Source organism: Papilio machaon, chromosome 6 (genome assembly GCF_912999745.1).
Source record: "Papilio machaon chromosome 6, ilPapMach1.1, whole genome shotgun sequence".
NCBI classification, from domain to species: Eukaryota; Metazoa; Arthropoda; class Insecta; order Lepidoptera; family Papilionidae; genus Papilio; species Papilio machaon.
In genome coordinates this window covers 528,531-546,580 of record NC_059991.1, presented here as the reverse complement: position 1 = coordinate 546,580, position 18,050 = coordinate 528,531, and the positions used below count along the sequence as shown (strand labels likewise).

General features: G+C 36.1%; 1 protein-coding gene across 2 annotated transcripts in view; it reads left to right on the top strand.

The window, feature by feature from the left end:
- The first annotated feature begins 368 nt into the window (after positions 1-368).
- LOC106710953 (protein vein) overlaps positions 369-18,050 on the top strand; it is a 54,998-nt gene continuing 37,316 nt past the window's right edge. For both annotated transcript variants that reach the window (XM_014503145.2, XM_014503144.2), the window contains exon 1: positions 369-783. In XM_014503145.2, coding sequence (XP_014358631.2) covers positions 369-783 — 415 coding nt within the window. The remainder of the gene's footprint in view (positions 784-18,050) is intronic.

Below are 18,050 nucleotides of genomic sequence, written 5' to 3'. Positions count from 1 at the left end.
GATAATAGGAACCCGATAGCGGATACCCTTATAACGAATGAAGGTGGTGCTGCGCCGAGCCTGTGAGATGGGACGTAACACTAGGGGCGCAAGCCGACGGGGCTTGGGCCGACTCCCTGAGGTCTGGCGCACTCCGCACCCGCGCCGCACCCGCAGCCGCACCCGTACCGCGCCGCACCGTTAGAGCGCCACCCGCTAATTACGAGCCGCTCGCAAATTAATCATCGCGCGAGATAAATCGGCTCGTGCTCGCTCCGAGACTATTTTGGTGGAGGCGGGGCGCGAACCGAGCCGAGGGGCCAGTCGCGCGCCGGCCGCCGACGTGTGAGCATCGCGTGTGGGAGCGCCGATCGTGTTGCGATGGAGCGATGAGGGCGTGCGGGCGCGCGGCGTTTTGCTGGGCCCTGCTGTGCCTCGCCGGTGGCCTGGCGGCGCCGCGCCGCCTCTATTGCGAGCGCGCCGACGTGGCGTGGCGGGCCTACCGTGCGCCGGCTGCCTTCGAGGCGCGCGTGCAGTCCCTGGCGCACGACGCCGCCACAGTGCAGGTGCGCCGCGTGCTGCGCCGCCAGGGCCGCTGGCCCCGCGAGGACTCTATTCTGCGCCTTGAGCTGCCGCGGGAGCCCCTCGAGTGCTCGGGACGTTTCGAAGTGCCTTTGGAGAATAGAAAGAACTATATCGTGTTCGCGGAGCGACACGGGCACGCCGCGGTGGCGCTGGGCCCGCCGCTGCGCCGCACCGCCAAGCTGATGCGCCGCGTGCGTGCCGTCTACAGGCAGGGCTACAGTGAGTGTTGCGCTTTTCCTACCATATCCGCACATATGCTGAACTGATCATAATTTATGTCCACTTACACTTTCCTAAGACTGATGAATCTTAATTCTTAAAAAATCTTATATGCATCACATTTTATTCATTTTTTTATATTGTAGATTCACTAGATATTTTTATGAAATCGTAATGTAAACTGAACACGAACCACGAATCGTAAACTTCGTCGGCGCTAAACACTTTGTGGTTCGGAAAATTAAAATAGAAAAGCATTAGCTAACTCGAACTCTATTATTATATTTTTAATATGCCAATAAATTTAAGTGCTAACAAACATGCACCGGGCAGGTGCATCGGGGGAACAAGTAGCTATTACGTGTCCATTTTAGGCGCAAGAGTAAATAGTGGCCGCGCGGCACGGCGCGGTCAGTGTAGCAAGACGTGCGCGCCCGCCGCCCGCCGCCCGCCGCCCGCCGAGGCGACTCTCATTTATGCACCCTTAGTAACGGTTAGGTGGTCGGAGGGCAAAGAGAATGCCTGCTAACACATGACTAACAAATCGCTAAGCATTACAACATTACATACGCCAAAACACAACTTGATCTTCGAAACCAACAAAACCAAACGTAATCAAAATCGCAACATTAATTAGCATTTTTAGCGAAAAAACTACGCCTGAATGTAGTAATAGTAATAACAATGTGTAAATTATAATTGTACATTGAAGACCGTAATCTAGGATTAAAATCAACAACAATTATGCATTCTTAGTGTTAGATCTAACACGACAAAAAATATTGTATTGTCATGATGAAATCATGGAATTAAGTTATTTTTCTATACTCATTACTTGCGTGTTACAGATCTACGTTGTTGATAAGTTGGTTTCCGTCTCTACTAGAATATGTTTGTCACATTACAATAGAATCTTTACTAAATTCCCAACTGTTAATAAACGCCAAAACTTTGTCCAGTTCCCATGTGACATAGATTCAGCACAAGTTGTTTTATCTTCCAAATCGTTCTACCATTCCTAATTTCAGCGCAATCAATCAATGGATCCTTAAAATTCTGCCACAAAATATGCCGATTCTGTACTAAATTCATCATTGCAACAACCTATTATAGTTCTATAAAGATAAAAAAATAAATAAAATAAAAATCATTTAATTCAGATCATTATAAGTTCACATATTGTTAGTAGAGTAATATTTATAACGATGTTAGTAAAATTAAATAGATCATCTATACAATGGTATAGAGCCTTTGAGTCAGCACGGTTCCGGAAATGTTCGAAGCAGTGTCAAAAAAAACCAATCCGCGAGAGTTAGCGTAAGAGATCGTACCGCGAGTGAGGGACGGGCACCGACAGGTCGCAACTGGACCGTGGCGTGACGTCACCGCCATTGAGGTGTCGTTTGTCAATACTACTGCTGTATTAGCTGACACTGTCCTCGGCTACACTAAAACTGTTTGAAAAAAAAAATAGAGACATCAAACAATTGCAATTCTAACTTCTAATAATCGGAATGTTTATTAGAGAAGCAATTAAGCTTTAAAAAAAATGCAATCCTTGCAATTTAGTCGTGAATTCATGTGTTATCAAAAGTTGTTCTATGTTAAAGGTTATATTTACGAATTGTTAATGAACATGCTGTGTTTAGTTTCCCAAAAAAGAACACAATCTTCCAAGGGATAGGACTCATGATAGGGCTAATAAGTACAAATTAATTGAAAGATAAAACACTTTAACGTTTTTGGTTACATAGAATCGATACAGAATGTGACTGTAAATGAATTTTTGAAAGAGCGGTGTGAGAGAGCAGAGAATAGAGTGGCGCTTGCGGCTTGCGTCGCCGCTTGTTTATGTTCTCCGCTTGCTTGTTGCCCGTTAGCTAAATGTTTATCCTTCTGGATGCTATCCATCGTTTTTCCTTTGTTAATGTTCGTTTCACTTTCATTATTCGATTGTAAATCTGTCTCGGTTTGATCTATAAACTGTTAATCATATATATCATGTCAAAACTGCGTACGCGCACCGACATTACACTTTTTTTTTGCAATCTATAAATAATTCTAAGATTGTTTATACTATTGGCATTCTCCGTGCTATTAATCATAGGCGATAAAAGTGCTCTAAAACCAGACAGTCGAATCCCTGAATTGATAAACATCTAGCGCCTTGAACATTCTGGCTTACAATAATCAACTGAAATAATTAAATGCCCCAGTCATTACTGTCGCTATGTGGATTTGCAAACGAAAAATACATAATTGCATTAACCAGTTTTAGACTTTCGTTAGGAAAATAATCATTCTACATGTTTTAAAGTTTATTGTTGTCTTCATTTAATGTTAGATATAAAATAAAATTATAATTTACGGGTTGGATTTAGCTTTAATTGCTAAAAGTGACAATACTTTCAATATTATCTTTGATTATTTTGCTTGACTTTCAAAGTATATTAAAAAGTTAATATTTATCCTATAGAAAATGTAACTATAAACCACGTCAAACATTTGTATTGGTCGCGACTTGCACAGTTCGTAGACCCGCTGGTAGATTTCGATGAGTCAACGGATTGTCTCCAGATAGTGCTTGTGTATTTAGAAGATATACTTCAAAGTGTTAGGCATTGAGTCAGTCTATTTCTACTTTTATATTTAGATCATCGGATGTAATTTATGTCGCGTCTCGTGCGATGTATCATAGCGCTGGGAGTCGCGTGTGCGATCGACCTTCTTATCGACATCACACAAGTCTGTTATAGTTCTCGTCTTATTAAAAAGCTTTTATTTGACGAAAGCGCGCTGCGGCGGCGGTACGGCGTTACGGCTTGGCAATTCTCCATTATTCCCGCTCCGCTCCGGCGCGCTTTGACTCCTATTAGAAATATTAACATGCCTCATATTATAATATTTTATTATCAGCGGTATTTTTAATCACTTTAGATGTACGGATAAAATCTCACAGTCTGTTTGTTGAGTTGAAACGTTTCGAAACGACGTTTGCTTTGGTACAATTATGCAATTTGAAGTTTTCTATTTAGTTAATATAATAGAAGTTTACATTTTTTGGTGTTATGAATTTTGCATACAAAATGTTTCCTTTACTTTGTTTCCTTATTGTGTATTATATTTCCTTTTTATATTAACATGAGTTCCTTTTAGCGCTTCGTTCTCGTTCTCACAGAAGTCTTATCCACAGTAGACTCAAGACGACGAGTCAACCAGTACCTAATTTACAAAACACATCGTCTTCCATTCATTTCCCTGTCCTACATTCAATAAGAAGAAAGCATCGTCAAACAGCGCAGAAGCGCTTTAAATGGAATTACTGAGATATGGCATTTAGGGGATGAGCGTGTGTTGGCGGCACTTTGACCGATGGCGGTGGTGCGTGGACAAAAAATACCTACAATTAATCTATGGGAGCATTGAGTCGAGACCATTATGTCGGCGGGTGCGGATGTACGCGTTAATCGCAAGGCCGACGGCCCAATAATCCAGCAGCTGCCATTGTTCGGGTCCAGCCATCGATGTCGGCGGCGTGCGGTCCCAGTCCCGCGATACCGCCGCTGACATGCTAACTTACCGTAACTCCTCAATTTTATTATTTTTCTATCTTTTGTTTCTCTATTATTTCCCTTGAAGCCATTGCTCGTTAAAAAAAAAACAGAATTTATTCTGGATACATCACAGTTAATATGAAGTGCGTCACTAGGTTCTTTTCGAATTTAAGACGGTGTGAAAATCTTCAAAAGATATTCTACCTTAAATGGATTGCACTCGGTAATCATGCTTCAAGTGATCAGGGGTCATCTACGAATAAAATTGACGTGACTTCCAATGGGCTCTAGAATTTCTTAATTGGTTGGACTTCTCTTCTTAAATATTGTCATTTACTGGTATGGTTAATTTCAGTTGTTATAAGAATTATGGTCAGTACAAATTAAAACTATAATTTAGGTTCATTGACATGACAAGAATCTTTTACATAATATATAGAACGTTACATCCAGATAAATTCATAAAACTTTCTGTTTTTTATTATATCAATAGAAAAAAGTTTTGACCTTTTTGCTGCCGCGATATGAATAAGCAAAGGCAACCATAGATACTGACCTGCGAGTAGGTAACCTATTTTACGAATTGAAAATAAGCAATGTTTACAGTAAACATTTGTTCTTGAAATACATATAGTACATTTTTCTATTTAATATTAGATATATAAAAAGTATATAGGTAGGCTAACATAAAGTAAAACTGTTTCAAAAATAGGTCTATGCAAACTAATAGGTACTTTATGGACTTCTACGCATTTCTATCTAAGAATCCAAAAGGAACATTAAAAAATATTTATAAGCATATCAAATTATTTAAAAAAAAATCAAGAAGTAAACAAAAGAAATGTTTAATTAGGTGATCAAAGTGTAAGTCAACAAATATGACAGCATGTTAACAACAACGGGGCATCACGGGGGACTGAGATTGTATCAAAAATACGTGTGATAATTAAAAATTTCTTTCCAAAAATCCGGAATCAACTGTAAGAGCAATTTGTGTAACAAATACAGGCCGAAAGTAGCGTAATGAAAGGTCAAAAACTTACGCCGCGACTGACAGCGAACTTTAAAAAAAACGTTCATTAATTTTCACATGATGTGTTTTTATCAAGAAACGATAAATGTCACGGACCGTGGTGTTGTTTGTGACAGGGCAACGGGTTCAAACTAGTGACACGAGAAATTTCACTCAGCCTAATTTACATTTGTATTACCATAAAAAAGTTCAATCGAACGTATGTTACTGAGAGGGCAGATTTTTTGAATTTCTATATAATGTCACTGTATTCTTACAAAAAATATGGTTAAACACTATTTAGTTAAACACGTTTTTTAACCCTTTGTCCGCCGATTGTTATTATGGACGTCAACGTTACTTTGTTATTTATTTGTCAAACTCGCATTTTAAAAACCTACGCCTGTCTAATGTCAGTGTGCGATATAAGGGTTGACATATTTTTAAGCTAAAATAAAATTGAAATACTCCAAAAGTTTTATGGTTAGACCATAAAGAGCTAATGTTATTCTTCTTAAAACAAGTAATATTTTTCTGTTTTATATAAATAAATAAAAATGTACAGTCATATGGACAGTGTCCTGTGTATTCTAGGTTCATTGTTCTTGTGTGCATTAATTGCAATTAATTGTGTGCTTTAAAATAAAGATCAAATATGTTGATAAAAATATTATGATCTTTATAATTTGTACAAATAAAGAGCATAAATTAAAGAACGATTATGAATTAACGAGCAGAGACTCACATAATATTAATAAGAGCCCATTAATTTTTAACAGGCTCGGTAATGTTGACGCGTTGAATTCTCTCGCGACACATTACGACGTCGCGGTATTTCGATACTCTATTTGATTACTAAATGGCATTTGGTAGCGTCTGGCCCAACCTTAATGTACACCGCATTGTGTGAGTTGTTTGTATGATGCCATTAATTTGGCGAATGGGCGAGCCTATTGACGCGAATATGACGATAAACCCCCGTCGCGTTAATCCGCGTGGGACAGTCTTCGAACATTCTATCAAAATATTATCTGTAATGTTTCCATTTAATTAATTAGAATGTATAGGTGTTTGAAATAGTTTGCGAGTTTGGATGGTGAAGTTTCAAGTTTAAATAGTATCTCATATCGGTTTAATAATGAAAATCGAGTTTAGAATATTTTTATAGATTTTCCCGTAAAATTACAAGGCGGCGAAATATATGCCGCAACAATTATGAACTTAAAATGTTGGCCAATTTTCACCAACATGTACTTAACGTGCACACATTCAACATTCATACTTGTACTAAATTGAATAATTCTTATACGATCGTAAGACTCTTTATCGACGGCGATAAAGGGTTTGATGATCACTTAAGGCGATTATAAAAAATTAAGGTAAAAAATTGTACGTTATAAAACGAGAGACGACCGATAACTTACAGCAAGTATTTGATTGATATCAATTAGGTATCATTAGGGTGAGGTGGCTCAGGTAGCAGTTAGGTTACGGTCGCGCACGCGTAATGCAAGATGTGTTAAGTATCAATAAATCAAATATTACTGGCCGATGTATAATCATTGCGCATATAGGATGCGTCGCGCTCGGGGCTCGCGGCTTGGGCTGCGGTAGGGCTGCACGTAATCAGGCTGGACATTAGCGGCCACCCGCGAATGCGTAATCAGCATACGGTTACACTGAAGAGCGGTAGCGGGCGCGGATCTGCAAAAATATCAATAGCACAGAAAGAAGTGTTCGTTTTGAAACATGTAAAGTAAAAACATACATGTAACAAAAGCTCACACAAGTATTCCTTACTTTTTTATTTTTTCCTTTTATTATATTTTTAAAGACATGGCATAAATATTGTATTTACAGTAGAAAAAAATATTAAAAAATAAAACCATTTTAGTGTCTTAAAGATGTTTAATGTATTACCTATATACTTATGTTACAAAATTAATTTGTAATCAATTAATGCGGATATATTTATACAAAATAATATTTCCTCTTGAGCTTAACACTAAGCTCCCTCGCCAACATGTGAGGGCTTTTAATAAACTGCTTCCAGTATCCACGGTAAAACTTAATTTCGCGTAATATCACATACATTGATCATTGGCAACGTCGCAAAACGGAACAAGGTACTTATTGCGCAGTCGTTGGACGTGCGTGAGAAGGTTTGTGTCGCTGGACATACGCACGCGGGCCCTTAGACCGGCGACTCGATCGACACTTTAGCGTTTTCCCACGGTACTGCGTTTGAGATTCTTGTAGTATTACATCTGACTTTTCTGATGCCATCTCCCTTTTATGTTCATATTGACTGTATATTTATAAGGATTTTATACAACACTTCCTTTTTGTTATATTTATATTACCATATTAGTTAACGTAAATAATCATTTACTTATTTATAACTTGAGATTAATAGTTATAAAACCTATAGTATTACGTAAAGTTCACAAGTAACTTTTACGCGGAAAAGTATACTTTTTTAGCGGACTTCAAAAAGGAGGTTATCAATTCGACTGTTTTTTTATGTGTGTTACCATGTTGCTCAGCCCCTGGTGGACCGATTTTGATAAAAATAATTTTAATCGAAAGGAAGTTCTTGCAGATAGGTCCCATTTTTTTAGTTCTAAACTGTTGTAGTTCTAGTTGGTTTTGTTTACATTAGTGTAAAATTGCGACGACTGTACGACAAACTTTAGAACAAAATTGAGGTTTATATAAAACTAGCTTTTACCCGCGACTCCGTCAGCGCGGAATAAAAAATAGAAAACGGGGTAAAAATTATCCTATGTCCGTTTCCTGGTTCTAAGCTACCTGCCCACCAATTTTCAGTCAAATCGTTCTTGAGTTATAAATAGTGTAACTAACACGACTTTCTTTTATATATATAGAAGATGAAAACAATAAATGACATTGAAACTACTTAAATTAGTAAAAAAAAACACAGTTGTATCCTTTACTAATTATTAAAATTGAAAAAAAAATGTTGTAAAATGTATTGCATCAATTGGCGCTATATCAATAATTAAAACTTCAATTAATAAGTTAACAATAATCATTTAAAATTACGATGTTAAATAAACGATAATAAATTTCGTGCGGTCGTTGTAATTACGCAGGGTACAATTTTAACTGGTTGATCTTTAGCTCAGTCTATTTTTCTTCATAAATTTAATGAACGTAAATGATTACCCCGTTGATGACATATTGTGTAACTGGTGACATGTCAGCTTCGGTATACGGTAAAATTTGACATTCGCAAATGTCGAGGGCATGTGAGAAATTCAAGGCATAAACTTGCGCGGCAGAAAATGTCCACATTAAATTACCAGTAATTGCATTAACATCTTACTAATAATTTGAATGTTTGAATAGATAGAGGACTAGTAGATTTTGAATTTAGCTTCAAAATGTGTTGCGAAAATTAGGGACATTTTTGCTTTACGCAGGCAAGCATTTTTGTTTTGCTTACGCTTACGTAGGCTAAACTATAGGATCTACATAAAAATGATGTATGGAAGAATTGTAGCTCTTTAAATGTGCTAAATAAAATGTTTGGATAGATGTTTGTTTGAAGGTATCTCCAGAACTGAACGGATCTCGATGAAATTTGGTAGAGTTGTAGATCATAGTCTGGAAGAACACATAGGCTGTTATGTTTTTTTCCGCGCCGACGGAGTTGCGGGCGACATCTAGTTTTAAATAAACATCAGAATTTCAAATCAGTTTCAGTTACAAGTATACGTACATAAGAGAATCCATCACGTTGTATGCATTTGTGGCTAGACTCGTGAAAAATAACTGGTATATAGTTTATTCTACCTGTAAAGTTTAATTTTTGTAGCTAGTTAAGCTACAGAAACTAGTAATAATAATAATAACACACAGTAAAACTATTTGGCTGCACTCAAATCAATAACTTTAGCCGTAAATCCGCTGCCTGCTGCAGTGATCGCTACAAGTTTACAACTTAAAGTAAACTAAAAACCCAATTCATTTGACATTTAGAATTAATTGGTAGGCGCGGTCGAATAAGTGAAAATGTCTACCGAAAATAATGTACTGTTGAAGAAAGTACCGAACACTACAACGGTCGAAAAAAAATTGTAATGGCTCTTAATATGAATAAAATGAACATTAAACGAAGAAATGTTCTACGTAAATGTCTTATTTAGACACAAACTTGAAAATATTCACTTACATTTGGAATCGTTTAATTTAATAAAAATAAGACATTAAAAGTGTTAAAATTATGATTACATCCTGTGTTTTCAACTTTCGTCAAAAATAGTAGTTAAAAAATTACCTTAGTTACAAAAATGACGCAACTTGCATACTGTTTCAATTTGGAAGTTATTGCTAGAGTTATTACAGTTTTTAAACAAAGCTGAATGCCTCTATGAATGAGATTTATGAATATAATCTCACTAATATTATAAATGCGAATATTTAGATAGATGGATGGATGTTTGTTTGAAGGTATCTCCTGAACGGCTCAACTGATCTTGATGTAATTTAGCACATATGTAGAACATAGTCTGGAAAAACACATCTACTTATTATTTTTTAAATTCCGCGCGGTCAGAGTCGCGGGTGACAGCTAGTATGATGTAAAATAATTCTTAGGATCCTTTTCAGATTGTTAATTTTTATCTATTAATTCAAAGTATAGAGTTTCTTAACTATTTAACTAGAGCCACAAAACGTATTAAGATTTTCTAAACAAACCAAATAGGCGACTTGTAATATTCGCGACATGTGACTGTAGCGGCAAACATCATATCGTTGCATAGTGTCGTGTACTAACATAATCCCGCTCGCAATACGCCGCGCACGTCCGCCGCAGACCGGGCGAGCAATCGCGTACATTGGCGCCGCCTCCTTAAAGGGCGATGCGGTTTTTCTATTGACTCGAAAATTAATGTCATTACCTCCGATCATAGACAGCATTGTCTATGGCGAGCCTAGAGCTGTACGCGCGGTCGTTAACACCACACTGTTACAGACAACTCTTAGTAACCGATGGTAAAAACATTGTTTGTGATGTGCATTTTGTACAACTATTGAAGTTTTTTAATAGTCAAGTGTATCCTTAACCATCTTTTGGAAACATACTTTTGGAATTCTATCGTCCAAAATATTTCTCGTTTAAACTTTTGTAGCCGTGTTACTTGGAATTTTTATTACGGTAGTGATTTATAAGTTCATCGACTGTCGACATCAAGAGAAGATGAAAACATAGTTAGAGCAAAGCAAACAGTATTCACGTGAAGCTACAAAAACTGCGCCAACGAACCACTACTCGGATCGTCTAATCGCACATTAAAACGTCAAAGGGAGATATCATCAGAAACGGTCGAAAGAAGTCGACGCTTAAAAAATCGAAGCGCTTTTTATTCCGGCATTAAAGCGGAATAAGAGCATGCACCTTCTCTAATATTGTCCAAAAGGAAGCGACGCGCCGAGTGATATGTGACACGTGGCGCCTCCGCGGCCAGACGACACATCTCGCACTTTTACGACGTCGTTAATCAAACTCTATGACATATAGACATAAGGTCTATAACTGTGCCACAAATCTTACCGGTCTCTGAACTCTGAAAATAATATTTCAGTCCGAGCCACTTGCGTTACGCAACCGATGTTATAATTACTGAGTTAGACGCAGTTTTAAGGCAAAGATCGGTAATATCTCATGCACCATCTTTAATGTTATAAATTTTCACATAGAATCTAGCATCTAGCATGCATGCATAATAATAATTAAGCATTTGGTATAGTCTACTGTTACACCATCGTTGTTAAGGACAGAATAGTTATGATCGTAAGTAGAGTTATGAACATAATTTAATGATGTAATTTAAACCACCCCCTTCCCCCCTTATGAGTAAACGTGTTAAGGTGAGGTAACAGAAAGTGGATTAATATCGTTACTGCTTCAACGCTTTCTCATACTTATTAGTACTTATTCACACATTATAGTACTGAAAACGAAATTGTAATAAGATTTTAGATAACAAGTGTCAGAATATGTAATCGTCATCTGAAACAATATTACACGTTGAATGTACGCGGTGTACAAACAAGTACAAAAGGAACTACTGCGACTGTTCACCTGACAGATTAACGTTATGTTCGCGCGTCCAACATGCGTTCCAGAGGCGTTCTACACTCGTTCAATGCTCACCCCTCACTTGCTGTTTCCCGTGAAGATATATGCAGCGTTAATACTGCTAAATTTTATAAATTTTAGGTTAGGTTTATGTTGTAAAACAAGGAATAATTACAACACTGAAATTTAAAGCAATGGTAAAATAAATATTTTATTTTTTTTACTGTTACTGCACTTCTAATTATACCTTTCCATTTCAAGAATAAGGAAAAAAGATTGTACTCGTAATCTAACTGTATAAATGTAACAATAAATTATGTAAGTAAAAAACTTTAATTTTGTTTTAGCTTGCGGTATTTCAAATATGGCTTCTTATAATAAAAACGATCTTTTAAAATTATCAGAATAAATTATTCGAAAATTGCATGTTAATTGGTTACCAAAAGAAAGCAGAATACATTTTGTTTAGGACCAACTAACATTAGAATAATTCATTATACAAATTAACGAAATCTTTTCATTTCTTACATCGTAACAAAAATAAGTTTGCACTCGTGAAAGTGAAAAACTACTTGAAACGTGCTCTAATGGTATTACTACAGAGTTGTGTTGTGTTTTAGCGAGGTGCAGGAGTAACCTTGCACGGCTGTAACGGGCCGCGACCGAGCAAAATATGTGTGACAGAAGGCGAGTGAGTAGAAAAAGAAGGCTCGTCCATATTAGCCGAGGCGATTATTGGTCGTCCGTATGCCAGTTGCCGATGCCGAGGCCCGGCTAAGTGGAATCGTTTGTGTCACGCGCCCGTTCGCCCGCTCGCCCGATCGCCGCGAATACCTAAATCACTTTCAATTTTTAGACGACAGTTTTGTTATTCCTTGCCTTTGTTCTATTTGCCTACATAAGCATAAAATCAATTTTTTAGAGTCCGGGTTAAAATTAAGTTGATTACCAAATTTATACATTGTAAAATCTAATACAACTATTGTATATGCAGTTATATGAACTGTTCGTGTAACTATCGAAATATGTGTTAGCAAGTGATAAACAAAATATGGAAAACTGACCGCCAACCTTCGCTAGGTGGAGAGGCATCTTATGAAGAAGAAAAACAGATAAACAAATGAACGAAGACTGTCAGAGAGCTTAACCCGCCCAAATCGATTAGCACTGTCACCGCCATTAAAATTAAGAATCGGGATTATAAAGCGCGTAGTTTTAAGTCGACAATTGCATTTAATAGCTAAATTGTTGGTAAATGTGTGCGAGCAATTAGCCGACATCTGTCTTTCAACTCGTGCGCACCGCGATGTCGTATAATTTCACTGGCGATTTTATAATTCGAGAGTAATTTCGGGACGTATCGTAAAAATTGTTACGTAATGAGAATTCGAATGTGGCCCTCTTTTTTTTCTTCTGTCAGCACCGAATTTGTGTAAACGGCTGTCGAGTTTCAGTAGGAAAGGGCTCGGGCGCGTCTGCCGCGACCGCTAAAATTGCCTCGCTTACGAATAATTGCGCGTGACACAATGCCTTTTTTATTAATTCGACAGAAGACACATTAAATAATTATTAATATTAATGATTACGAGCGGCTGGTTAATTTCTTTTACTGTATAATTTTTTCCAGTACTGTTTTTTAATCAAGCGTTGCATTTTTTCGGAACTGGTCGAGTTCACGTAGTATACAGTTGTAATACGAAATGCTGAGGATGTGAGTACATTTCCCTGATGAATTCCAACAAAAACGTTATGTTACTAGTGATCTACGGGAGCACGTTCATTTACATTTTACGAAGGACAGCAATTTCTTATTTCAATCAGTCTTTCTTAGTTATTTAAATGTATTTGATAAAGTAATAACTAGTTTATTTTATCATTCACTCATTGCCCACTTAACAACAGGGATTATGATAACAAACTAGCTCTGAACCTCAGTTAATAATTAGGATTAGAGTCTTTAAATACATACAGATAGTGTATTGTGACATAAGATCATTCGAGCTTTTAGCACAGTCATTACATTCAGATTCGAATCCTAGAACAAGGAGATAAGTAGAACATTCGATGAGCTAAATGGCCGCAGCTGTAAAGGTCACGACTAAGTAAGGAGTGTTTTTTTGCAAGACAAACCTGCGACCGCACTTCTGGTTCCCACGCGGCGCGCACTCTCAGTTTGGATAAAGAATGCGTACGGCTGTTTATTTTAAACAGCAATAAATATTAACACGAGCAATAACGTTGCAGACAATTCATAACTGTACGCTTACATCATCCTCACAAAGGAGTCGAACCAGCGACCGTTTGCCACTTCTATGTACGACATATGACTTACATAAACCTGTAAAATGACAAATAGATTAACAATTACTCAATATTGAATAACGACTTTGCTGACTCAAGTACACTCAACTACTTGTTTAATCCGTTAAGGAAAAAGAAAGCAGGATAATTCCATATATAGGTAGATAATTATGACCATGATTTCTAGGTGCAACATTTAATGCTTGCTGAAAATGCTTCCGAAATAACGCGACCATTGGAACTAAGAACATTTTTCGTAAGCTGTATATTTATAGGCCTTATATTGTACATTTTAGAGTCCATTTCATTAACTTGAAATGTGTTATTTTCGTGTAAAATATTTGTACATTATGTGCATTTTATGTAGGTAATATGCCTATGTACAATGTTAAGTGTAAGAATTGAACATCCTTTAAGATCAATGAACTCTATTTTGAACGTAAAATTATCTTAAGAACTAAAAAAATGAGTTAGCTTTTCATAAGAAATTCAAAGTATTTACATTTAAGGAATGTTAGTTCTAATTAGCGCGAAAGAATTTGTTGATTAATTTTTGCTAAAAATTTTTGCGAATAACGTAAATTTTAATTATTCAATAAACAAAAAGACGTTCAAAAATTTTAATTACGTAAACTTATTTGAATTCCTATAATCAAATGTAACCTCAAAAGCAAGAAGTCCATGATTTATTTGGATGCTAATGCTTGTTTAAAGTTAAACTGTGCTTGGAAAAATATTTTCCTACTTCGGATAAGCCGGTATTTTCTTACTGCTAATTAAGAAATGTTACAAATAACATAATATAACAATTATGAGTTATTTAGAGTTCATCTGAGTGTAAGGTTTTCTTTTAGGACTATTGTTTTTAAAGACATGTTCACAATTTTTTCCATTTCAAGCCACTTGAAATTGTTTCAATTTGTTTTATTTATGAAATTTTAAGTTTTAATATAAATTTAGAAAATTATTTCTGCAAGTTAAAACTCCTAACTACACTCAAACTATTTTGCGTACATATGTGCATCTTTAGATAGGAAAAAAGAATGACAAGTTCAAACTTGTTTGATGACTGTTTGTTTTGTTCTATCGATAAAATATTAAAGTTATTTATTTTTATTATATGTTAACGACAGTAATGTCAATGATCATCGTTGCTTTTTTGTTTTTAGTGAGGTGTAATTGATACGTTCTTATTAAATGTATCGATGAGAAATAAATGCCGCAAAGATATAGATCGGGGTCTTCTAGGAAAATCCAACATTGTGTGCTAGCAAAGTGTTAGAGGTAAAAAGTTAAAACTGGTTGCCGTACGCCTGTACGCGGGCTTCATTGCGAACGCGAGTCACATAGTGTGGCCACCGCCTAATACGTACCCGACCTCGGCCGTACTACGCCGCGCCGGCGCAAGTAACGCGAACCCAGCGGCCTAAGAAATGCTACGATTAATGCTTATATGTCCAACTGGTGTCAACACAAGCGTAAAAAATCGACACATTTCTACGTTTGATTGATTATCTTTGATTTGAGATTCTTCACATGATCCCTGCGATGATATTGTTTTGAGTTTTAAAGCGAATGCAAATATGCCAACGAAGACATAAATGTCTAAACTAATCACTAATTCTATGCTCTATATGTAAATTAAATTTGATTGAACACATTAGTGTAAACTCAACATAATTTTCGTTTTTATGTTTCACTCGAATTTCATATTTGTATGAACTTTTGTTAACTTTTTTCTGTCTTAGCAAATTTAGCACGTCTACAATATAATGTTCCGCTATCGCTTACTAGCTTTGCTATATCCTAGCTATAGCAATATAAATGCAGTTAGAGCTATAGATTAGCGAGCAATTTGTTAAATTCGCAGTGAAGTGTGACAGTTCAATCGATTTAAATGATAAATGTAGTTGAAACAACTAAAACTCAGGACCCAAACTTTATTTGGGATAAAATTATTGTCGTAGGTTGTGTACAAACCTTCTTGATACTAATCACTTTAGCACCTGATATTTTGAATTAAAGGAAAATAACATCAGATAACATACGTGACATTGTATGTCTTGAATTAAAAAAAGGAAGTTAAAGTTCTTTCCATCTTATGGTGTTATTTACATTAAAAGATAAATAATTGATTTTTTCGAGTTTATAATCCATTGTTTTACCAATAAAAAGAGCATTAGTGCTAGAATATGACACTAATACAACAATAGATTTGATTCAAGAATCTTAGGTAATTGGCACCTGCTAAAAAAATTAAATAATTCCACTTATATAGTAGCTTAAGGTTAGAAAAACTATGTCTAGGTTAATCTTACAACCTAGACCGAATAAAATATGTTAGGTTTTATAGCGGTTATGCTGCAATGTACCGCATTGCCGCCGAATATAATATTCGCAAAAATGTAGATGTTATTTGTTTTACTTCATTATAATTAGGATTTTATACATACTACTCCGATATTAAGAAAAGGTTTTTCTTAAATTCTTTCTTCTTCAGAAAAGAAAAAAAGAAGAAAGAAAGAAAAGAAGAAGAAAAAAAGAAATTCTTAACTTAGATTCTACATACAACAAAATACAGTATATCTTACTTCTTACTAATATTATAAATGCGAATGTTTAGATGGATGGATCTTGATGAAATTTGGTACAGATGTTGTACATAGTCTGGAAGAACACATATGCTACTTTTTTAATTCCGCGCGGACGGTGTCGCGGTCTAGAACTATTCAAAATATATACCTTCTTGTCGCATTCCTGAATAACACCTTTATATTCTGTTTTTTTCCTCACTAAAAACTTAATATTGGAACGTGAATTTTCTTTAAGGTACGAGATGTAATGTTTTCCCGATTTGGATCAGATTCCGCCGACTGTCTGCATGTTTACTAGATGTCCGCAGACAGACCGATGTTTAGTCTAGTCTCGCTAAGTCTGGACCTGGACGCCAGGATGCTAGCTAACTTAGGATATTACTGTTTACGCATTGCTAACATAGTCTCGCGTAAAAGGTGGGGCGACATTAACGTACATTCCATTCTATTATTTTTAATTATTAAATGATATTTGTCGATTTATTTGACCAAAAAAGTACATAGATTGATAACAGTATCTATTAAATTTGTATAAAGCGTGAAATAATAAAAGCAAGCTCATTTCAGCAACCCGTCAAATAAATAACTACCGTGAAAGTTTTTCTATTTTAAAATAACGCTAGGAATTTAACGGCACGTCAACACCAAGACCTCGCACATATAAAATATTCTAACGATAAAAATATTCGATTCACATAACTTTTGTGCTCGCATTAAAGCAGACGCTGCAATAAAGTCCGGCCCTGCGTCAAACCGTCTGATACAAAAATTCTTCAGACTCGCGAGCGACATTATCCCACGTGAGGCGAGATCAAATGTAAACTGCGTCTAGACAGATGATGGCGCGGAGGGAGAAAAATTAGTTTATATATAAACTTTACAAGTTTGCTAAATGGGCCAGATCATATATAATGTAAACAGTTGGGTCAACGCATTGTGCGGATACGTCAGTTCTGCGAAGCGTCGACTTTTCCAACTCAATCCGATCAAGGTAACACCAGCTATTCGTGTACACCCACCCGCATAGATTGTGTAAGGCGCCAACAATATTAAAAAATTTGCAACTACTTACGCCTTAATTAGTCATTACCAATTCGATATAAGCCATAAACTATAAAAATGTAGTTTTTCCAACGAAACGGATAATTCTTATCGGTTTAAAAATGTCTTTAGTTTTTCAGTAACAAAATATTAATCACAATAAGGTTCTAAATCTGATGAGGAGGGAGTTCTACATCAGACATCCAGAGTCGAAGTTCTACATTTGTAAACAATAAACAAATCGGAAAATAACATACGTGGTTTTAACCACTTGTGTATGTATTCAGTAAAACTAGCTCATTGTCCTAGGTATAATATCTAAGCAGCTGTATCTTCCATTCCTGGCATTAACATTCTGTTCCATAATATAATCGATCTGATAATGGAAAGCGCATGAGAACCTCTTTGTTTACACTAACATAATTATATATTCTATACCATTCTACACACTTCAAATATTACCATGAATCATTGTAACGCAACACCTTGCTGTTAAATGTTTAATGGAGATACATTTGATTGCGGAACATGATCTAGTATACACTTACTTGAAGTTGAAATTACAATTCCAAATTAATTTAAATTAAGGAAAAACAATTAATAGTAGTATAATCTGTGCAAATAATTTAAAAATATAAAGTTGAATTGACGGAAAA